This window comes from Artemia sp. Qi Xiang Cuo, chromosome 4 (genome assembly GCF_049724085.1).
Source record: "Artemia sp. Qi Xiang Cuo chromosome 4, ASM4972408v1, whole genome shotgun sequence".
In the NCBI taxonomy this organism is placed as follows: domain Eukaryota; kingdom Metazoa; phylum Arthropoda; class Branchiopoda; order Anostraca; family Artemiidae; genus Artemia; species Artemia sp. Qi Xiang Cuo.
The window spans coordinates 60026007-60050535 of record NC_142797.1 but is presented as its reverse complement, the minus strand read 5'-3'; the positions used below and the strand labels follow the sequence as shown (position 1 = coordinate 60050535).

Genomic DNA, 24529 nt, shown 5'->3' with positions numbered 1-24529 from the left:
TTTTCTCAGGAGTGTAACTTTTGGTGAGTAAAACTAAACTTGATGAAACTTATATATTTGAAATCAGCATTAAAATTTGATTCTTTTGATGTATCTATTGGTATCAAAATTCCATTTTTTAGAGTTTCGGTTACTTTTGAGCCAGGTCGCTCCTTACTTACAGTTCGTTACCACGAACTGTTTGATTTGGTTTCTCTGACACACGAAAAACTTTTTCGCTTGCTGACCAAAGGTCTTGCTGACCAAAGGCCAGAATATAATTTATAATTTACTGAAGAAAGTTTTTTTAAATGTTTTCACTTTTATAACTTTAAGAAATCAAAAATTAATTAAGAATTTAAGGAATAAATTTTAGCGTATTCGTATTCATCTGACAATACTCATTTTTTTTCTGTAGATTCATTTGAATTTTTTCAGTAAAGTACGAGTTACACTATGGTTTATAGAAATTATAGGGTTTAAAAGCCTACTCACTTTAATTACTGCTCGTTTTGAGTTTGACTTATTTTAATTTCTGTTTGTTTTGGCCTTCATCCAATTATAAATACTGATTTCTGGTAATTGTTTGATTGGCAGAAAATTTGATTCTATTTTTTATACATTATTTTTGGTTTAATGGAGTTCTTTACTTTTCTTTTGACAAACTTATTTTGTGCAAAAAGTTTTTTTGCTTAATTACAGTAAATACGACTTATTTAAAAAAATGGATAAATTCCCAATTCTGAGCCGAATTACATTAAATATGTTTATGTAGTACATTAATATTTTAAATACTTTTTGGTGACACTTTTGGGGATACGGCACCACATCCTTTTGTGTTATTAATTAAAAAAAACTTTTTCCACAAAATGAGTTTTTCAAAGAAAAGTAAAAAGCTCCATTAAACCAAAAATGAGCAAAAATAAAATAAAATAATCTACCAAGCGTAAAACTACCACAAGTCAGCATCGATAAATAAATGAAACCCAAACTGAACAGAAATTACAATAGATAACCGAGTCAAACTTAAAACCAGGTCAAAGTATGCTTTCCCAAGGCCAGAACCTAATTTGCACTTTACTGAAAAAAAATACAAATGAATGTGCATTAGTAGTTTAATATACATATACTGTTATTTATTAATCAAAATGTTAGTAATATTTGATTTATTTAAGTTATAAGAGTATAACTTTAAATTTTTCACAGGTCTACCTACTAGTTCAAAATCTCTTACGCTGAAAGGTCTAAATTAATAATGTAAGTCATTATTGTGACAATGATTTTTCACCCTATTGACAATCTACATGACCATAGTTCGTTTTGATTTAGTTCAGCATCCGCCTAAATATTCCTTGCAAGCCTCACCTTAATATCCTTAGCTTAAGTAGTGGCAATAGTTGTAGTAGCAATAGTAACAGTAGTAGCAGTATGCACATAGCACCTTTTTTTTCAACATCCCCTTCAGTACACGATGACATTTTTAACTTAACACCTCAACCGGTTCTGAAGCATTGCTAATACGTGCTCTTGACAACCTGTGTGAGCATGTTTCAATTTATTTTAGCCAAATTTATGTATGTTTCAATTTATTTCAATACAGCTATAACACTGCCCAAAATTTCAATTTATGTTTCAATTTATTTCAATACAGCTATAATATTGCCCAAAATTTTCGCCTTAATACCCTTAGATTTATTAGTAGTGTTAGTAGCACCAGTAGGCTAGTTACAGTAGCAGCAGTAGGAGTAGAGTTAATAGTAGTAGTCTTAGCCTTAGTAGCAGTAGCAGTAGAAGCAATAGTAACAATAGTAGCTGTAGTAGTAGTTGTGGGAATAGAAGCTGTAGCATTATGATGCAAATATTGTCTTTTGGTTAGCTTAACATCCCCCAAAACAAGCGTTGTAAGTTTTAATTCAACATACAAAACTGTTCCTAATGCATTGCTGATATGCCCTTTTGACAACGTGTATACGGATGGCAGGTTGTCATCCGTACGATATAAATTTTAAGAAATGTTCTCTGAAAATTTCACCTTCATACCCTTATGCATAGTTGTAATAGTAGTCAAAGCAGTAGTATAACTACTCAAGTTAATACAATTAGCCCTTGCTATGATATTGTCGATTTGCTCTTTTTTGCTCTTGTTTTGACAATCTAAATGCGCATAGTCTCTTTTATTAGTTCGAATGGGCCATCAATATTCTCTCAAATTTTACCTTCATAGACTTAGCCTTAATAGTACTATTACGGTGTTAGTATTGTATTAGAAGTAGAAGTAGCAGTAGTAGGAGCAGTATTATTAGCGGTAGTAGCTTGTGCATATTGCCTTTTGGTCAGTTGAACATAGCTTTCATGATGCTCTGGAAGTTTTACCTTGACACGTTAAGCCGTTCCAAAAATATCTTTGACGTGCGCTTTTGACACCCTTTTGACGCCCTTTTCACCTTAATACTTTAAAATTTACAAGTTGTAGCATTTGAAGTAGTAGTTGGAGTAGTTTAGTAGCAGTAGTAGCACAAGGAAAAGTACCAGTGTTATCAAACAGTTCGGGGTAACGAACTGTAAGTAAGGAGCGAACCGGCTCAATGGTAACCGAAACTCTAAAAAATGGGTTTTTGATACCAATAGATACATCAAAAGAATCAGATTTCAAAGCTAAATTCAAATATATAACTTTCATCAAGTTTAATCCTACCCATCAAAAGTTACAAGCCTGAGCAAATTTGGCTGATTTTCGAAAAAAGGGGGAAAGACCTCCTAAAAGTTATAGAACCTTGATGAAAATCACACCATCATATTCAGTGTATCAGAGAACCCTACTGTAGAAGTTTCAAGCTCCTATCTACATAAATGTGGAATTTTGCATTTTTTGCCAGAAGAAAGATCACGGATGCGTGTTATTTGTCTTTTTTTTTCCCCTAGGGGTGATCGTATCAACCCAGTGGTCCTAGAATATCGTGGGAGGACTCATTGGAACGGAAATTATAAGCTCTAGTGTCCTTTTTACGTAACCAAAAAAATGGAGGGTAACTAGGCCCCCTCCCACGCTCATTTTTTTCCCAAAGTCACCTGATCAAAATTTTGAGATAGCCATTTTGTTCAGGATGGTTGAAAATGTGATAACTATGTCCTTTAGGATGACTTAACCCCCCGAAGTCCCCGGGGGGAGGGCTTAAAGTTATGAGCTTTACTCAATGTTAACATATAGTATTGGTTATTAGGAAGTATACAGACGTTTTCAGGGGGGATTTTTTTTTGGTAGTAGGGGAATGGGTGGGTCGAGGGTTATTTGGGAAGATCTTCCACGAAGGAAGTTTTCATAGGGGAAGGGACATTGCTATGAAGGGGGCGCCGGATTTCCCAGCATTATTAAAAAAAAATATCAGAAATTAAATATAAAAAAACAAGTTTTCCGACTGAAAATAAGGAGTAACATCAAAACTTAAAACGAACAGAAAATATTACGTGTATGATTGGGTTCAACCTCTAGTCAGTACCTCGCTCTTTAAGCCAAAGATTTTTTAGTACTTTCATAAGAGCTATTTATTCTAAATAGCGGCCTTTGTGATTATGGGGTCTTTTTTAAAGAATTGTAGTAAAATTCGAGCTTATGCTTAAAGAGCAAGGTTTTGACTGGGGGTCAAGCCCCCTACCATAAGATTTAAAAATATATGAATATAGAAGTTCATTACGTTAATTAATTCGTAAGTTACGTATATTTATTACTAATAAAAAACTTCGTAAATAATAATAAATAACTTTCGAGAAAGCCATTTAACCAAATAAAAGTAAAATTAATATGCAAATTTTGTTTTAATTATTCATGTACGGTGAACCAAAATCAAAACCTGTCTAAATTCAAAAACGTTCAAAAATTAAATAAAAAAAAAATTTTTTTTATCTGAAAGCGAGGAACGACGTAAAAACTTAAAACGAACAGAAATTATTCCGTATATGGAATGGGCTGGCCCCTCCTCAACGCCTCGCTCTTTACGCTAAAGTTTGACTTTCTCACATCTCTTTTTTTTTTAAACAATAAAAAACTTTGGTTTTTCATATTCTACTAAAATTTCTCGAACTTTCCGAGGAAAAGCGCGTACAATAAATTTCGTCTCCTTTTTCTCTGGTACAATCAGCGTTTCATTTTGGCCTGTTTTTTTTAGCGTCTCATATTCATTAAAAGTGTTTTCAAGTTTTCCATTTTCTGGAAATTTTCCCGAAAAATCATTCTCGCGCGACTTATTTTCAATATTTTTTGGTCTTTTTACTTCCGCATCCCATTTTTGTGGATTATCAACATTTTGAACACGCGTTTCAAGTATTTCATTTTTCCGACCGGGTGGCACAGACTCCCAATTTGTTTTATGGGCCGGTCAATGAAGTAGCATATTCTTCCGTCGTAGTGTAATTTTGTAATTTTTCCACTGTTAAAGAAGTCGCTTTTAACGATAGGAGATTTCCGATATCTCCAAAGTCTCCTCCTACTAAAACATCCACTGCTAGCGTAGGTACTAAGCCTACTTTTATTGTTTTTCTCTGGACCGTACCGTCCTTCTTTGCAATTTCTATTCTTACCCAAGCAGACGGGCATTTGTGCTTATCTCCATAATAACATACTGTTGTAATATTATTTTTATGGTCTATTTCTGTCTTTTTAATTAGGTCCATTCACACAAAAGTTTGCTCACTCCCTGAGTCAATTACTATTTCAGTAAATTTTCCGTTTAATTTTCCTCCTATTTTATGTGATTTCAAAAACTAATCAACATTTCCTTGGTTATGTGCTATAGTCCAATTCGATCTTTTATAGGCTTCTTTCTTTTCTTTATTTCGGCAAATCGTGGAAAAATTCTCCGAGAAACCAATTTTTAATAGATTATCATCATTTTGACTATCAAGCATTTCTTTTTTCCAATAGGGTGGCACAGCCTTCCAAATTGTTTTATGGGCCGATACACCTCCCCCCGTAGTTAGCGGAGTTGTATATTTTCTCGTAAAAGTGTTTAATGTTTGGTAATTTTTGTTTTCTCGCAATTGATTCTTAGACAAATTATTATGGCTATCTGACGGCCTATAAGTAACTTGTGATAAAACTTCACTTTGCGAATTTCCCCAACGAGTTTTCATTAGTCTGTCAATTGTTTTTGCGACATCCTGGTAATATTTTTTATCGGCCTCCCTCCGGGCCTGTCTCTTTTCCTCTTTTTCTCTTGTATCTTTCTCTCTTTGTTTCCTATCTTCCTCCTCTTTTTGCTCTCTGGCTTTTCTTTCAGTTTCTTCCTTTCGTTCTCTGGCTATTCTATCAGCCTCTTCCTTTAGTTCTCTATCTACCCTCTCTTTCTCTCTTTCTCGTCTATCTTTTTCAATTTTGTCCATACGGGCCTGATGAAGTATTTCATTGGCTTGCCTATCTTTTTCAATTTGATCTATCTCATCCTGTAATTTTTTCCTATATTCTAGGTGCTTTCTTTCGTCCACCTCTCTGGCTATCCTCTCTTTCTCCATGAAATTTAATATACATTGTCTCAAATCTTTCTCCCTTTCTTTTCTCTCTCTCTCTCTTTTTTTATGTGGGCTTCACTCGCCCTTTTCGGTCTTGAGTTAATCTTATCTCTGTCCGACATAATTTCAAAATTCCATGTGTCATAATTTCTTCTTAATTCATTTTCTGAATTCATTTGTTCCATATCTGTACTATCTCTATCCCGCAATTCCCCTTTATTTGGCACAGCCTCTGAGGGATGAGTTCGTATTGTTTTTTCACATATTATTTCTTCCTTGTTTATTTCGTACCCTCTCATTTTACCGCGTATACTTCTCTCTGATTATATTATCTCTTATTCAATTAGTCAATCTTGGTAAGTTCAAAAACTGTCACGCGAAAATTATTGTATGTAATAACTATTGTGAATTATCAGCTCCGTGCAATGAGGTTCAACAATTTTTCAAATAACCGGAATGTCTAGACTTCATTAGGGAATAACGAATTCTTTCTCAAAAAGCAGTTTTGCGCGAATGAAATATATCTCCGAAAAACGAATTAACAGGGGTTGGACGAGAAAATAATCAGAAAAACCGCGCGAATATTCCACTAATGAATTAGCTGGACTAAAGTCAAACAGGGGAACTACCCTGTAAAACAAATCACGTATCCTCCCTGGATACTTTTATTCTAAATATAATCTCCTCCTGGGCAGATTACTCAATAGGACAGGTGCCTCCCACCTTCCTTGTCCAATGTGCGAACAAATTGACAAATTCTCCTAATGTGCCATCCTCAATACTCTTATAACCTTCGTCACTGAAGATTATATCTAAGTCCGCCAATTCACTCAAATAATAACCCAACTTTCAACGTTTTCTTATCTGTCCTTAAACCCTGTAATACTTTTAAATACGTAGATTCCCCCACTGTAAACTCAACTCATCAATTTCCCATTATTCTTTTTGATATTTGTCTAATATGGCACAGAGCCCATTATAGACCTTCTTAATTCTATTAATTGATTTCGTATTTTTACATTTTTATACGTTACCACAATAGGCTACTTTCTAGGCCAAATTAACCCGTCTCTTCGAAAATGCAGAATTCTTTTACTACCAGTGTTATTGATAGCTCATTTTCTTGGTGCCACCACTTATTGGAGGTTTCAGTGCGAGGATCACCACTTTTAAGGCAAAACCAGCGCAAAGGGGTTGCTATGCCACTTACTGGAGGGGGAGAATTCCTTGTCGGCCCAAAATAGTGGGATTTCCGCGGTTACTCCAACGTTTCCTTATTTACTAGCGTGATTAGATAGTCCAGGGCCATATTTAAAAGCCAAAGTATACCAATAATATTTTTAACTTTCTCTTTAGACTCGACGTAGGCTGAAAATTAAAATGAGAACCTAGTATAAGAAAAAGTCTTACTGTATTCACTTCACGCTGCATAAGAACTCAAAACGGAACTAAAGGTAAAACTATTACAATTAACCAATACACTTCCAGACGCGCGCTTGCGCGCGCACCTCTGACCAAAGGCGATGAATGGCCGAATCAAATCAAACTCCCAGCATCCTTTGAAACTTTTCAAACTCTAAATTTAAGCTGTATGAGTCATAGCTGAACTGGCTTTTTCAACCACTCGCTAATTAGTGGATTCTTCAGACATCGTAATAAAAGCTTTCCTGGGGGTTTAGATATTCAACATAAATGAAGTTGAATTTATAAAAAGGCATTTTTCTGAAACAAAAGGGGCCAAAGGTCCCAAACATTATGTCCTAAAAGCAAAAATTGATGACATTCGCGATAACACTGACATAGCAACCCATGGTCTTCTTGATGAGGTAAGTTGACGACCCATCTGGACCTTCGGAGTGTTCGTTTTTCATGGCTTGCACAATCTTCAGGAGTTTGTCTTCAGAAACAGGTGACAGTAACATAGACGAGCTAGATGACGAAAGTAGGTATTTTTTGTCATTATCTCTGCAGATATTCGACCGGTCGTAAGCTTTCTCTACAGTTGCTTCCCCAATTCCTGCCAAAAATTCGTTGAGCGTGTTGAATACTTCCTGTTGTGATGTTGCAATTATTTCATCTAGCTTTATCATGGTCTCAGGAAATGTGTTGGTTATTTGCTTATTCAGGCATTTATTTATTAGAGTCCATGTCTTCTTTGGTGATCCTTCAGCTTCATGAAACTGTTTATGGTAATATGCCTGTTCAGCTTACCTAAGCAGAAATGTGAAACCGATTTCTGTAGATATTGAATTCGGTACCAAATTCATCACGATTATCAATATATTGCCTGAACAGCATGTTTTTGTGCTCAGTACTGGTAAGTAATCCTTGCGTGATCCATGGCGTTGTTGGTGTCGCTTACCTATCAGAGCACCTTTTCGAAAAAGGGCAGGTAGAGTCAAGAGCAGATGAGAGTTTCTCAATAAATAGAGCACCCATTGTGTCTGAGTCCGTTTCTTCATAAACTGAGTTCCAATTGGTACAAGCTAATGTGGCTCTCAACTTTTTTATAGATTTATCATCAATAGTCCTTCTTATAGTATAGTAGTCTAAGGACTTCTAATAGTCCTTATATATTCGTATTTTATTTCCCACAGTTAATCAAAAATTCACCAGATAGGATAAAATGATCCGAAGCATTAGTTAAGACGATGTAACTCGAATACAGACTAAAATTTGTAAGTATGTTATCTATAACTGAAGCAGACTGTTCAACAATACGTGTTGGTATTCTTACTATAGGGACTAAACCCGTAGAAAAAAAGCAGTCAGTAAATCCACAGACTGAGATCTTGAGGCTTGGGACTCTGAATTAACCAGTCCTAAATCAGTGTTACAATCTCCCATAAATAATATTTTCTGGTTCCTAAAATTCAGCCGTTGCGTAAGATTATTCAATTTACCAACAAAACTGGAGGTGCTTGATCCCGGAGGCCAATAGAACAGGCATGGCAGTAGCTTCTCTTTACCAGACATAATTTCAACAATCAAGAATTCAAACTACAAATCTTGGTACAAATCACTGAACTCAGCTATTTCACAAACATACATATCCTGATTAATGATCAGAGCAAGTCTACCTTTCAAACGGGTAGTCCTATTTCTAGCAGGTACTTTACACCCAGATATACAAACTATAGAACTATTACTATCACTAAGAAATGTCTCACATAGTCTTAGAATTCCAATACGATTACTAGAAAAAAAGTGGATAGAAAATCAAAACTACTACGGGATGATTGTGATTTATTAAATGGAGAGATTTGGTCATTTTTTTTTATTTTTTTTTTTTACTTTCTGGGAGGAAAATACTGGATATAAAGATCAGAATATTCATCACCAGCTGATCCCACCGATTTAAATAATTCATATAGGTCAAGTTGATTTTTCTCAAAATCATGGAGCCGGTCAGATATTGTTTTATTTAACACTTATCATCAAATCATCATGAAAATAAAACTTACCAAAATCGATCTGGGATGATAGGCTAATAAGCAGAAAGCGGTACCTCCAAGAGAAGTAGATTATTCCAGGTATGAGAGGAGGAAGGAGGCTGCCGGAACAGATTCCAATCAAATAGCAGCGATGCAGTCATTTTTCTCATCAAACTCCGCCAAGCTCACCAAACTCACTAAGTCATTTTGATCACCCCCCCCCTAAACCCCCCCCCCCCGCCCCTGGTATTGCGTGTCCCTAGGCCCGGGCCTAGTAGGCCTATTGGTAAATCCTTGCATGACTGTGCATGTTCTAATAACTAGGCAAAACATAAGCGGTGTCACGTTTTGCCAAGAAACAGATACAGCAGAATGCGCATAGATGACCCTGACATAACTTTGAATCGAATCAATGACATAGCTTTCAAACAGTTCATGGTAACGAACTGTAAGTAAGGAGTCAAGCTTGAATCGACTCAATATTACTGAAGAAGCAGCTCATTCTGAAAATAATAGTTTGTTTTAATGCCATTCTTAACATGATAAACTTACAGTTTGCAGTAAGAGTAAAATGGGCACCATTTGAGATAATCCAAGATGACTTTGTTTTAGCCCGGCTATTTAAGAGATTGCAGTGACATGATGTAGTCGTTTATTTCAGACGAGGAATTTGTTGGATTGGAGGACGTTAAGTGGTTTCTATAGAATCTGATGAAAATTTGGAGATAATATTTGAAGTTAGAGATGTCATGACAGGCCGACAACCCTATCTTGGTTATTGCTTTTATCTTAATGTTTCCAAACAAAGAAAAAGTGAGTGAAGGTTACGCATATACTAATTGATTAAAACAAGGTCTATTATTGAGTAGCAGATGGGATTGACATATCTCAAAATCATTTACCCAGTAGTGTCAGTTGAAGGAATGGGGATGCACCCCCTATGTTGTAATAATAATAATAATTTATTTTTAACCCGCTAAATTAACAAAAGCGGAGTATAGATATAAGAAAGAACAAAAAATGCATACAAAGCGACTAAATACACAGTAATACACAATAAAACACTAAATACGCAGTAAAAGCACAGCAAATACACAGTAAAAGCACGAAATTAAAGACGGAGGCGGACAAACCCATGATGAGCTGGGAGAGCCTTCACTGTCTGGGGGAAATTTTCACCAAGCCCAACAAGTTTTTCAAATATATCTGGAAGCCCAAAAACTGAGACCGGGTTACATTTCCAGTACCACAGGGGAAAATACAGTATAAAATTTCAAATTTTTTTTTATTTGCTCAATAAAATTTACGGACGTTTTTTTTTTTTTTTTTTTATCTAAAATTTGTCCCAAGAAATTGTCCCCTTTCCTCTTCTCTAAAAATTTCTTAATATCATATCTGATCAAGAGTACTCACAAGAGGCCTTGGGTCCCTCCTTAAATCTATAAATGAATCCTAAAGGCTCCTTCCTATTTTGTATATATTCTAAATTATTTGATTGTTCTATTACCTTTCTACCACCCCCCCAGCCCCTAAGGGCTCCTTTTAACAAATGTGAACCATCTAAAACACATTCTTAACATTTTCATCTGATATACATTACAGTAACAACAAAAACAGAACACAACATAGAGAAATATTAACAGAGACAACATCATATTCAACATCCTAGACAACAACATAAACAAAAGACATAGATAAACTAATAAAAGACATAGATAAACTAATAAACGAAACAAAAGACATAGATAAAGACATAGGATGCCTTTATGGAGCAAATATGACCTGAAATGGGTAAAATATGACTTTCCTTCTTGTTGTCCATTATTTGAACCCAAATAATAATAATAATAATTTATTTTTAACCCGCTAAGGTAACAAAAGCGGAGTACAAATAAAAGAAAAGAAAAAATACATACAAATCGACTAAATACACAGCAAAGACACTAAATCAATGAAGGAGGCGTACAAACCCATGATGAGCTGGGAGAGCCTTCACTGTCTGGGGAGTTTGTCAGCAAGCTCAACTAGCTTTTCAGTTATATCTGGAAGCCCAAAAACTGAAACAAGGTTACGGTTCCGGTACCATGGAGGCAAATACAGTAGAAAACGCGAGAACCGAAAATAATAAGAACGTAATGACCGGGTATTTTTTCGCCCAAGAATGGGATAAACACCAGAAAGGAACAAAATTGAATGATCAGTAAAAACAGAATACAATTTAGCAAGGGTCTTCCTACTGTATTTCCCCCGATTGGCAACAATTTTGGAATAAGATACTTGGATCTTTTTCTTACAATTCGCCACCGCTTGTTCTCGGAGAGATTTAAGATTTTTAGCAATGTTTATACCCAACCACCGAAAAGAAGAAACACATGGGACAGAAAAAGAAGCGCAATCTAAAGGCGAGTTACAATTACTATTAAACGAAAGATATTCACATTTAGAAAAATTCAGTGATAGACCAATCTTACTAAGGTTTGTTGCAACTGTAGATACAGAAACAGAAAGACCTTTTCTAGTCCTACTAATTAGAAGTATATCATCAGCATACGCTATGTAAGAAAGATTAATCGCCTGAAAAATACAAGTGGTTGGGATAGAAGATAAAACAGAAGAAATGCAAAGTTTAAAGATAGAAGGGGAAAGGACAGCACCTTGTCTGACACCACGCCGAACCGGAATTTTAGAATCGGAAATAACCCCTTCAGCTTTTATTCGTAGAAAAGAATTGGCATACCAATAACGAAGGAGAGAAACCAGAGAAAGATTAATGCCATGACTAAAAAGGGAAAACAGAGCTTGTGAGTGGACAACGCTATCAAAAGCCTTGGAAAGGTCCAAGGCGCAAAGATGGAGTTCATATCCCTTTTTAGTCGCATCAATAAGAAGATTAATTAGAACCCGATGGGCTTGCTGGCACCCCACCCCAGACGAAAATCCTAGCTGATTTTCGCCAAAATGTGCACTCGATATGGACGGAAGAAGAACATATTCAAAAACTTTACTGAGATTGCATGACACAGTTATTGGCCGATACGACGAGCAATCGCTAGGAGGTTTTCCTCTTTTAAGAATTGATGTTACAGACCCACATAGGAAGCTATCCGGTACCGCAGACGCACACAAGCACATTTGAAAAAGCAACTGCAGGTGTTGAAAAAGAAGTGGGCAATCAACTTTTAAATGGTTGGCAGAAATGCCATCACAATCGAGGGAATTTGATTTCAACCTTTTTACTGCCTGCTGAACCACAGAGAGCTCAACAGACAAAATCTGAGTTTGGCTCAGCGATACGGGAAGTGCGGCAATGAGAAGTTTCGAAAAAACCGAATGGACATGATAATTCACTGAACTAAAAACTTTACTGTAATAACTATGCCATCCACCGGCACTAATCGGGCTTGTAGCAAAAGAATCATCAAGTTTTTCAGAATTAATTACCTTTTGCCAATCAGATTTACTTAACGGGAAATTCGATATTTTTGATTTAGTCGAGCGCAGGTATTTTTTATATTCTAATTTTGTCTTTTGCTTTATTTGATGAATAACCCCTTCAGACGGACGACCACAAGAAACCCAAATCCGCAACCAAAACTTTGCTTTATTTTTAATCGATTTCAATTCAGGATCCCACGACCACTCCGGTTTACGCGTGTTTCGCCTGACTCGCTCCTGTGGTACAGCGGTCAATTCAGCTGTTTTAAGGCAAGATACTAATTTTAGATAATAATCATTTAGAGTATTTTTATCATTTGAAGACTTACAACTAAGCTGTAGAAGGTGGAAAGGAACTTGAATTGTAGCAAGTAGCATAGCTAGCGTAGAAATATACAGCGATAAATTTATCTTATTCCAATTTCGACGGAAAACCCATCTTCGTCCTGCTTGTAAAGCATTACGATTAGTACAAATCGGTATTTGAAAAACAAACGAAATCGGTAGGTGATCTAAATCGCAATGATCTTCATGAACAGTTACAGTAGAAACGGGTAGGCCCGGAGAACAAACAACATGATCAATATTACTTTGACTACCGGAATGATGAAGATAAGAATATATACAAGTTTTTTCAACCAGCTTAAACTGCGGCAGCGAATCAAATATCAAATCCGAGCGAATATTCGATGACAGCAGGTCAGCGTTAAAGTCTCCAGCGATCAAAAAACGATAACCTTGATTTGAGACGGATTCCAAAAGTTTCTGTAATACACTGCAAGTCTTAGCGAATCTGTTAAGAGACTGAACCGATTTTCTGTCACAAGGCAAGTAAACATTTACGATCACTAAATCGTTAATCCGCACGGCCAAAATGTTAGGATCACTGTGAAAAAGCACAGGCGAGTAGCAAGCAACACTATTTCGGTTCAGTATACAAGCAAGCCCACCCGACGGCCGTCCGAAAGTAGTTCGTGCCGCCGATACGAAAACGACGTGATTTGCACTTCTTTTTAGCAGGTTTGTATTAGCCGACGATAATAAGTGTTCTTGCAAACAGACAATGTCATAGTTACATGCAAGTTCGTCAATAACATGCTCTTTTCTTCTGGTACCATTTATGTTGTACGAGACAGCTGAAAGGGACTGCATCATTTTCGGGCACTACTCGAAACGCGAGACTTGAGCACTGGACATTTCAAACTAAAGGATGTATGATCACCGTTGCAGTTCGCACATTTGGGGCTATTTTGGCAAGGCGTTTCCTTAGTGGCAGTATGATTACCGGCACAACGAGCACATTTATCAACAGGACTGGTGCAATCCTTCATCATGTGATCTGGGGATCGGCATTTGAAGCAGCAACGGGGTACACTGATGAAATCGTACACACGGAATATTTCGTAACCTATTTTCAGGCCGTTCTTGATGGCATTGCCTTTTGCGAATGTATCCGAAAACTCTAGCTTAATTGTTTGTGAAGAGCCGAAACGAGTGGCTTCAATCACACCAGGGTACGAATTTAGTCCAGCAATGTCAAAATCCTCAGGGATACCTCTAGCAATCCCAAGGTGACGCTTAAGCACAGTTTTAGTGGTAGCACCCGATGCGGCTGCACTAATCGAATTGCAGAAATCCGAAATAACAGATTTCTCAATGTTGACATACAACTTGTCACCTCGTGGGCGGACACTGGAAACTGACTCGTGACCTGACAATTGGTCTAAGAATTCCTTTCGACTTTTGGGGTTGCAAACTGTTTGCGGAAGGTTTGAAACAATCACTGTAGCATGGCTACTCGATAGTGAAGAAGCAGCATCCCCAGGCTGGGGTAGCGGTGGAAAATTGGCTGAATAAGACTCGAACTGATTGGATATAGTTTTTAGATGCAAGTTCAGTTCATTGACTTTCGAGAGCAAAGCCGAGTAAGCCGAAGCCGGGATAACTGGCACTTCCGAAGGGCTTCGAATGACGAAAGTCGGAATTGTAAAACAATCTGAATCACCTTTTCTCAGCATTTCCAAGATATCACCAAGGTGACTAGATGGTGCCTTCGTTCCGTTTCGCTTCTGAAATAGTGCATCAGGATCCAGCTTCAAGCCCAGCCATTTCTTTGCGATCACAATCACTTCGCAATCAAAAAACTCCGCTCCAAATCTTTTGATAGTCTCATCATCTATTCCCTCTTCCTTGTTTCGCTGAACGAAATTCAACACGGGCGAATAATGCAAATTCTCACTCTGTTCAAACATCATGACGTAACAAGCTCTATGCACAGCAGCAGGGGATGTTGCGCGCACGACTGACGAATTCTGCTATTTACAGAATACAGAGCTATTTAAGCTAATAAGCGAGGGAAGCGTAGTTTTTTGCTACCTGATCCCCGCAGTTTAAGGGAGTAACACTCCCGGCAGGTACAACGGCCCTTGCGACAAGAAACTCCCCTCTTCTGCTCGCTTATTAGTAAAATTTAATAATATGAACGCACTGATGTTGAAATTGGCGATATAGATGGCGTGCCAGTCTACTTCAGAAAAAAGATGGCGTTGGCGAAAATACCCAGAGGGAAAGACCTGTTCTAGGAAATGGACAAGATCTCTCAATTTAATTTAACTATAAATCTATCCATAGAGGGTAAAGATCAAAAGGAAAAACAACCTCAAAGTAATGTGATAGCTTTATCTCATTAACAGCAAACAAGCAAACTCAGGCACATTAACTATGGAAATAACAGATGGCGTTTCCTCTAAATTTTGAAATATACCCTTGTTTGGTTATTTTCATTGAAAATGTTTTTCTTGAATTTTAATTGAGAAAGTTTAAAATAGCTACAAACTGGCCCCCTCTCTCTAGATATTGAAAAACATATTTGTTCTCCCCCTCCCCCCAAAAAAATTATGTTAATTTGTGCTACTGCTTAGTTTTATTACTCTGTAAACACATACTTTTGCGTAAAAGTGCAATATTTCACGATACAATTTAAATTGCTAAGCAGTAGTTTAACATCTACCTACTGAAAAAACTGATAACCAGGAATCCAAGGGTCCCTTCCAAATATGCATTCATTTGGAGGCTCATCAATTCCAACGGGAAGCATAGATAAAACCTTTACCATGAAATTCCTGAAATAGAATTAGTACTATAATAAATATTGTTTGTAGTAATCTAATATGAAGTAGATAATAAATAGCCTTACTCTTCAATTTTGAGAGAATTATTTTAGAAAAAGTCAACCTGCAAGACTCAGCCCATAAAATTAATCCTAGTAAATCAATCCATGCATAGTTCAACCCAGTAAAGTTATACTCAGTAATACCGAACCCGAGCATGATTCAGCCTGATAAGACTCAACCCACGCAAAATCGAGGCCTCAACCCACCTAAGAGCTGAATAGAAAGTACCTTTTCTCAAAATAACAAGTGACTTCTAATTTAAACATTTATCTTTAAGAAGAATGATTCTTCGCTGTGTTCTAAAACTTGGAAATAATTTTAGAGAACCTGTGATTCAATAATTTGACTGTGATTTCAAGAAAATGATTAAATTTCTCTCAATAAGATTCAATTTACTTGTGTCCAATATCTAGATTTGTGCAATATTTTTAAGCAATTTTGTACTAAAGAATTTAGATGGATTGGGAGGGAATTTTTTGTTAGTAATGATTGAAAATATGATTGACTTTCGGTCTCCTATATGGCTGAAATCACTTTGTAATGGTTACAGACACCAAACTGTTAAACAAATGATGCACAGATATATGGCTGATCAAACATTTTGTCTTAATATTCAAAACTGGCCCAAAATTTCAATTACAGTTCAATCCTATAGTTCTCAAGCGGAGAAATTGGAAAAACATTTCACAAAACACTCCTACAAATTACCATCAATATGATGATAGCATTAAAAAACACAAAATTTGATCAAAACTGATGTTGACATTTCTGTTTATCATCATCTAGGTTCGACAAAGATATATTTGTCACATTTATTCTGTATAGACTACTAAAAAATAGAAATTAATTAAACAAATCTCTAACGGAAATAAAGAGCGTAGTTGACTCGTACTGAACAAATTGTTGCGACATTTTTGTATAACACTATCAACACAAATAAACCAATTTACAACAATTTCATATATTTGTAGTTTTGAAAAACCAGTATTTTACTGGAAGCACAAAACCCACACAAAAAGGTATCTTGTTTCAGAAGTATGAACACTGACACTAAATCTTTCACCGTGGAAATTTATTTAAGTATTGTTTTAATTCAAAAAGTAATAAACCATGGTATAAAGTCCAGAGAACCTGGTATTTCTGCTTTTAGTAAGGAGATTTTTAAACTGTTCTGAGGTTAGTCTGTAATTTAAACACTACCAGAAACCTACTGTTCACATTTGTTTGCAAAATAATTATCTACAACGCGTGCAAAATTAAGACCTCCTAAAATAGCCTACTTTTCCACTGGGAAGACTCTTAGGTCTTAATGTTTCCACTCTTCAAATATTTTATATTATTTTACGTTTTCAGTATTGCGCTGATTTTTCAAAATTATACAAGAATAGAGAAATATCATAAGTTGGTTTATTTGAGCTAGTTTCAGAGATGAATGATTTATATGCTCCCCAAGCCTTAATTTTTTTCGTTTTAAGTTTCGACTTCGCTTCTTACTTCCACCAGGAAAACTTTACTTTTAAATTATTTTTGTTATTATGGAGGCAAAATATCCACGATATATTTACTTACGTGAATTCCAGGGTCCTTTTTTTTAGTTCTTACCATCCTCTTTTTATGATAACTTGTCAGTTCAGCTTTATATCTTTTATTCAACATAGACATTTGTTCTTGGGGGAGCAGAAAAGCTGTTAACTGGTAATTATCTGAATATTTAAAAATTATCCAGCATCTTAATCCTTTATGAAAGAATTATGAAAAGCTTACAATGAATCTTTTGTGTGTCCTCCGATATCTGTCACCAGTCTTTGGCGTAGCATAAGTGCTCCAGGAGGAATCGTGGCACAGCCGAGGGCAACTTCAGAAATAATCCAAACATAGCCTGAACCTGTTAGGCCAAGCTCTTCTGCTTCTTTCAGGATAAGGCACATGTCTTTTAATCTAGGAGGAAAAAGATTTTGAACATGGTCATACAAATCTTTGCTGATTTTTAGCTAAGTCAAACATTGATCAACTTGAGCCTGTTTTTTGCTGCACAAAGTTTTTCTTTCTATATCGTTCATTCCTTAGAGACTGCTGTGTGTATCTGGATGATTTATAAGACAAGGCGTGCAAGATTGTTAGTGGTGGGGGTTAAGTAGGAACTAATGATATAATTCGACTAGTCAAGAAACATATATGGAGCGATAACTGTCTTTGGGATTTGGGGCATTTAAATACATTTCTGGATAGCGATTTACTATAAAGGCAATCTTTGTATGACTATTATCATCAACACTCTGTATTTTAACTTGTTTTAGCCGCCTTTTCGGAGTGGAATTTGCGCCAGGACACATAATTGGACGGGAGGCATTATTTACTATAAATACTCAGGCAGGTGGCTTTAAGTGCTCTATTAAATAAAAAAAACAAGTTTTTAAAACTGAAAGTAAGGAGCGACATTAAAACTTAAAACGAACAAAAATTATTCCGTATATGAAAGGGGATGTCCCCTCCTCAACGCCTCGCTCTTTACGCTAAAGTTTGACTTTCCAAAACTTAATTTTTTTAAACAATAAAAAACTTTAGTGTAAAGAGCGAGGTATTGAGGAGGGGACATCCCCTTTCATATATGGAATAATTTCTGTTCGTTTTAAGTTTTAATGTAGCTCCTTACTTTCAGTTTAAAAAACTTTGTTTTTTTATTTAATTTCTGATCGTTTTTTAGTTAATGCAGCTTTTATTTTGGCTCACTGTTGGAACCCTTGGTCCCAGTTTTGTCAGATAAATGTCCCTCCCAGTTTCATTTCTTTGGGCCCCTTCATTATTTTCCTTCTTTAAATAATAAATATCAATTTTCCTATTATTTTCTTTGACACCATTTCGGGTCCTTTTAACTGCGTACGTGCTTAATTGACCACGAGGGAAAAAAAGTGCGCAGTTAGGGAGATTTGCCAGTATGGGAGGAGCTCTGGGATTGGCTGGAAAGAGTTTTTACCACCCCTAGTAACCCCGCCACGTGCTGCGGCTAGCCCAAATCGATTTTTAGTTAGTTCCTTTTGTACGCGTGACTGTGAAATATAGTAAGCCTTTTCTATGTACTCTTTTTAACTTTTCAGCTTAGGGCGAATCTAAAAGAGTTAATTAGAAATCTTATCGGTAAACTTTGGCTTTAAATGTGGCCATAGACCACCCGACCACGTTAGTATAAAAGAACCGTTGGGGCAAGAGTGGGAATCTCACTAACATTTGGGCCGACAAGGGGTTCTCCCCTTCGATTAAGTGGCATAGCAACCTTTTGCGCCATTTTTGCCTTTAATAAGTGGTGACCCCGCAGATACACCCCAATAAGTGGTGCCAGTGGCATAAGCACTACGAACATTGGTGGCAGCAAGAACAGGAATTATTAACAGAGTTGATAATAAAAGAATTTTGCGCTTTCGAAGAGACGATTAATTTGGCCTAGACAGTAGCCTATTGTGGTGGCATATAAAAAGAGAAAAATACGCAATTAATTAATAAGAAGGTCTATAATGGGCTATAGCCTTTTTAGACGAAAAAAAAAAGAATAACGTGAAATTAATGAGTTGAGTCTACAGTGGGGGAATCTCCGTATTTAAAAGTATTACAGAGTTTAAGGACAGATGAGAGAACGTTGAAAGTTGGGTTATTATTTGAGTGAAGTGGCGGACTTAGAAATAATCTTCAGTGACGAAGGTTATAAGAGCATTGAGGACGGCAAATCAGGAGAATTTGTCAGTTTGAGCGCATATTGATAATCTGCCCAGGAGGAGATTATATTTGGAATACGAGTATCTAGGAAGGATACGTGATTTGTTTTACAGGGTAGTTACCCTGTTTGAGTTTAGTCCAGCTAATTCACTAGTAAATACTCGCGCGGTTTTCTGATTATTTTCTTGTCCAACCCCTGTTAATTCGTTTTTCGGAGATATAATTCACTCACGTAAAACTGCTTGTTGAGAAAGAAGTCGTTATTCCCCAATTAAGTCTAGACATTCCGGTTAGTTGAAAAATTGTTGAATCTCATTACACGGAGCTGATAATTCACAATAGTAATTGCATACCATAATTTTTGCGTGTCAATTTTTGAATTTACCAAGATTCATTAATTGAATAAAAGATAATATAATCAGAGAGAAGTAGACGCGGTAAAATGAAGGGGTACGAAAAAAACTTAGGAAAGATATATGAAAAAACAAAACAAACTAACCCCTCAGAGGCTGTGCCAAATGAAGGGGAGTTACGAATAAAAGAAAATACGTATAGAGATAGGACAGATATAGAACAAATGAATTCAGAAAAGGAATTGAAAAGAAAGACGGACAAACGAAATTTTGAAATTATGTTGGACAGAGATGAGATTAAAAGGGCGAGTGAATCCCATATACAAAAAAGAGAGAGAGATAGAAAAGACAGGGAGAAAGATAAGAGACAACTAATATTAAATTTCGTGAAGGAAGTGAGAGAAAGAGATAGACGAGCAAGAGAACAAGAAGACGAGATAGATAGAAAAGAAAGGGAACAAAGAGAGAAGGAAGAAAGGGAAGACAGAGAACAAAGGGAAGAGGCTGATAGAATAGCCAGAGAACGAAAAAAGGAGAATGATAAAATAGCTATAGAGAAAGAAGAAAGATATCACCAAGACTTTAAAAGAACCATGATAGGCCTAATAGAGACCCGCTGGGGAATTCCAGAAAGTGAGATTTTATCACAACTAACTTCTAGGCTGTCAGATAGCCATAATAATTTGTCTAAAAATCAATCGCGAGAAAAAGAAAATCACCATACATTAAACACTTTTACGAGAAAATATAATACTTCGCTAACTACGGGGGAGATGAACCGGCCCATAAAACAAATTGGAAGGCTGTGCCACCCTGTTGGAAAAACGAAATACATGATACGCATGTTCAAAATGTTGATATTCCACAAAGGGGTGCGGCAATAAATAGACAAGATAATATTGAAAATATAATAAGACACGCGAAATTAATTTTTCAGGAAAATTTGCAAATAATAGAAAACTTGAGAACACTTTTAATAAATATGAGACGCGAACAAATTCAGGCCAAAATGAAACACCGATTGTACCAGAGAAAAAGGAGACAAAATTTATTGTACGCGCTTTTCCTCGGAAAGTTCGAGAGATTTTAGTAGAATATGAAAAACCAAATGTTGGAATTCAATTCCCATTTGATGACGAACTATTTGTTTCGGCGGTAAGAATAAAGAAGACTAAAAGAAAGAGAAAAGATATTAAACGGAGATACAATGAAGAAATGCAGTCAATAATGGACACTGAAGTCCAATTCAGATTTCATGACGATTTTTTTAATGCTACTACAAAACAAAAGAAAACTAAGAGAGAAAAAAGAGATATTAAACGGAGCTACAATGAAATTATTCAGTCAAAGATAGTGGACACTGGAGTCCAAATTAGATATAACGGTGATTTATTATTTTGCGCGAATGACAAAATTGAGAAAAGTAGAGACGAAAAGAGGAATGCAAAAAAGAGACACAATTTGGAGATTCAGCCTGCAGTGGGGAAAAATAATGTTTCGGATGGGCTGTGCCTTGAAAACATAGACAATAAGGGGGGGAAAGAGGTCAAAAACCCATGGGGAAGAAAAGAAGATGGTTACAAAAGAGAGATGAATGACCTACAACGGGTTGGGGGCAAGTTGGGAGATATTGAATGTCGAGTCAGAGTGGAAAAATTTGGAAACGAATCTGAAATTAGTATTATCAATTCAAAAGATATGTCGATCCTTTATGAGGGGGAGGAATCCCTTGTGGAAGATCCCCTGCGGGAAGTCGCAAAAGATAGCCATTTTCCTCAATGCACAACTGGCGGACAAGTTGTGATCCCTTTACCGAGATTTTGCCTTTCTGATCTGGAGTCCTTGGGGGATACTCTCTCCCAGTCACTTCATACTTCACCCAAACCGTTGTCCAGCAACCCTAGTCTTAGCTGTTATTCTTCATGGGAACCGACAATTATTTTCGGCAAATTATATTCAGTGGGAGATGTATCCAAGTTCCATCTTCAATTATCTTCAACGCATGAACGCATATTGATTATCCCAGGGGAGGGAACCCAGAAAAAAGGCGATTCATGGTTCGCGAAAAATTTTACTTCATTTCCAGTACCCTTATCGTTTTCGCAGGCCTTTGTATTTTCGGCCTTAGATTATTTGAAATTTTGGCAAGGGGCAAATTACTTTTTGATTGAGATGTGGGGTTGTTTCCACAGATAGAAATTAAGAGGCTAGTGCAGCCAATTTTTCACGATGGCTGGCATCATCGAAAGTGCCAGAAACTGATTCTCTGCTCCTCTCAAATGTAAATTTGTGAGAGCGAGGAAATTTGTTGTTTTTGATTTGTGCTGTGCACAATGAATTCATATGAATCTTGGGGACTTGGATTTTCAAAACCAAATGCGCATGTTAGACGATCTAGACCATGCTGGTCCTAAAATGGAGACTTGTCGAGGACAACCGATCCAGAGCCAAGCAGAGGAAGCACAAGCATTGGTAGAAGAGAAGATACAAGTCTAATGATTTTGAGTTCAGTGCTATGATACTGTGTTTGAATTTTAAGCCAATCCAATGAGGATTATGGCCATTTATCTTAGGGGAGATGTGTTGGAACCCTTGGTCCCAGTTTTTCAGATAAATTTCCCTCCAACATTCATTTCTTTGGGCCCTTTCATTATTTTCCTTCTTTAAGTAATAAATATTAATTTTCCTATTATTTTCTTTGACGCCATTTTGGGTCCTTTTAACTGCGTACGTGCTTAATTGACCTCGAGGGAAAAAAAGTGCGTAGTTAGGGAGATTGGCCAGTATGGGAAGAGCTCTGGGATTGGCTGGAAAGAGTTTTTACCACCCCTAGTAACCCCGCCGCGTGCTGCGGCTAGCCCAAATCCATTTTTAGTTAGTTCCTTTTGTACGCTTGACTGAAATATAGTAAGCCTTTTCTATGTACTCTTTTTAACTTTTCAGCTTAGGGCGAATCTAAAAGAGTTAATTAGAAATCTTATCGGTAAATTTTGGCTTTAAATGTGGCCATAGACCATCCGATCACGTTAGTATAAAGGAACCGTTGGGGTAAGAGCGGGAATCTCACTAACATTTGGGCCGACAAGGGGTTCTCCCCTTCGATTAAGTGGCATAGCAACCTTTTGCGCCATTTTTGCCTTTAATAAGTGGTGACCCCGCAGACACACCCCAATAAGTGGTGCCAGTGGCATAAGCACTACGAACATTCACCCTCATTGAATGAGTAAAACAAAATTTGCATATTTTACTTTTCTTTTGCTAAATGGCTTTCTCTAAATTTGGTTCTGGCGTAATTTACAAATTAACTTACTTAATGAATTTCTATATTCGAATATCTTTATTACTTATATTATGCGGTTTGCGCTCTAGTCAACATCTCGCTCTTTACGTTAAAATCAAATTGTTTCTCAAGTCTATAAGACTGCTTCCTTATTCGCAAAGGCCGCTAATTATATTAAAAATATCTGATGAAAGTACAAAAAATTTGTTCCCTTGTGAATCAGACGAAATTGGGAAAAAAAGGGGCGTGGGAGGGGCCAAGTTACCCTCCAGCATTTTTGGCCTCTAAAAAGGGCACTATAACTTTTAATTTCCGTTCGAATGAGCTCTCTCTTGATATTGTAGGACCACGGGGTCGGTACGATTACCCCTTAAAAAAAAATAATAAACAAGCATCCGTGATCTCTTCTGGCAAAAATACAAAGTTGTACATTTTTGCAGATATGAGCTTGAACCAATGTAATAGGGTTTTCTGATACGCTGAATCTGACGGTGTGATTTTCATTAAAATTCTTTCACTTGTAGGGAAGCCTTTGATGAGTAATGCTAAACTTAATAAAATTTATATATTTAGAATCAGTCAGCAATATAAGCCCATTCTTTTGGTACATTTATTGACACGAAAATTCCGTTTTTTAAAGTTTTGATTACTATTGAGCCGTATCTCTCTTTTTTTATGTTTTTTTTATTACGTATATATTTTTACGTATATAAGAGGGTTCTCCCCTTAGTCAATACCACGCTCTTTACGCTAAAGTTAAAATTTTGTTTATATCACAAACACCTGAATCACAAAGGCCGTTTAATTAGAATAGATAGCTCTTTTCAAATCACTAAAAAAAACTGTAGCGTAAAGAGCGAGGTACTGACTAGGGGGCGACCCCCCTCATATACGTAATAATTTCTGTTCGTTTCAAGTTCTAATGTTGCTTCTTACTTTCAGTTGAAAAAACTAGTTTTTCTTAAATTTAATTTCTGATCGTTTTTTAAATAATGCTGGGAAATCCGGCGCCCCCTTCATAGAAATGTCCCTTACCCCAAGGAAACATCCTCCACGGAAAGATTTTCCCAAGTAACCCCCTCCTCCAGCCCCCCCCCCCACCAGAAAAAAATCCGTCCTGAAAATGTCTGTATAGTTCCCAATAACCAATACTATATGTAAACAAGGGGGGAAAGTTCAAGACTTGCAGCCCTTCCCCTGGGAACTGTGGGGGATTAAGTCATCATAAAAGACACATTTATTTGTTTCTCAACTATGCTGAACAAAATGGCTATTTCAAAATTTTGATCAGGTGACTTTGGGAAAATAATGAGCGTGGGAGGGGGTCTAGTTGCCCTCCATTTTTTTTGGTCACTTAAAAAGGGCACTAAAACTTTTAATTTTCGTTCCAATGAGCCCTCCTATAATATTCTAGGACCATTGGGTCAATACGATTACCCCTGGGAAAAAGAAGAAAAAAAACAAAACACAAATAAACACGCATCCGTGATCTTTCTTCTGGCAAAAAAGGGAAAATTCCACATTTTTGTAGATAGGAGCTTGAAACCTCTACAGAATGGTTCTCTGATACGCAGCATATGATGGTGTTCTTTTCACTAAGGTTCTAAAGCTTTTAGGGGGTCTTTCCCCCTTTTTTTGAAAATCAGCCAAATTTTCTCAGGCCCG

General features: G+C 36.6%; 1 protein-coding gene across 2 annotated transcripts in view; it reads right to left on the bottom strand.

Moving 5' to 3' along the window:
* The window catches only part of Nmdar1 (glutamate ionotropic receptor NMDA type subunit 1), a 239418-nt gene that overhangs the window by 97382 nt on the left and 117507 nt on the right, over positions 1-24529 (bottom strand). For both annotated transcript variants that reach the window (XM_089088460.1, XM_089088461.1), the window contains exons 6-7: positions 17288-17461; positions 15365-15472 (exon numbers count right to left, since the gene is read on the bottom strand). In XM_089088460.1, coding sequence (XP_088944586.1) covers positions 15365-15472; positions 17288-17461 — 282 coding nt within the window. The remainder of the gene's footprint in view (positions 1-15364; positions 15473-17287; positions 17462-24529) is intronic.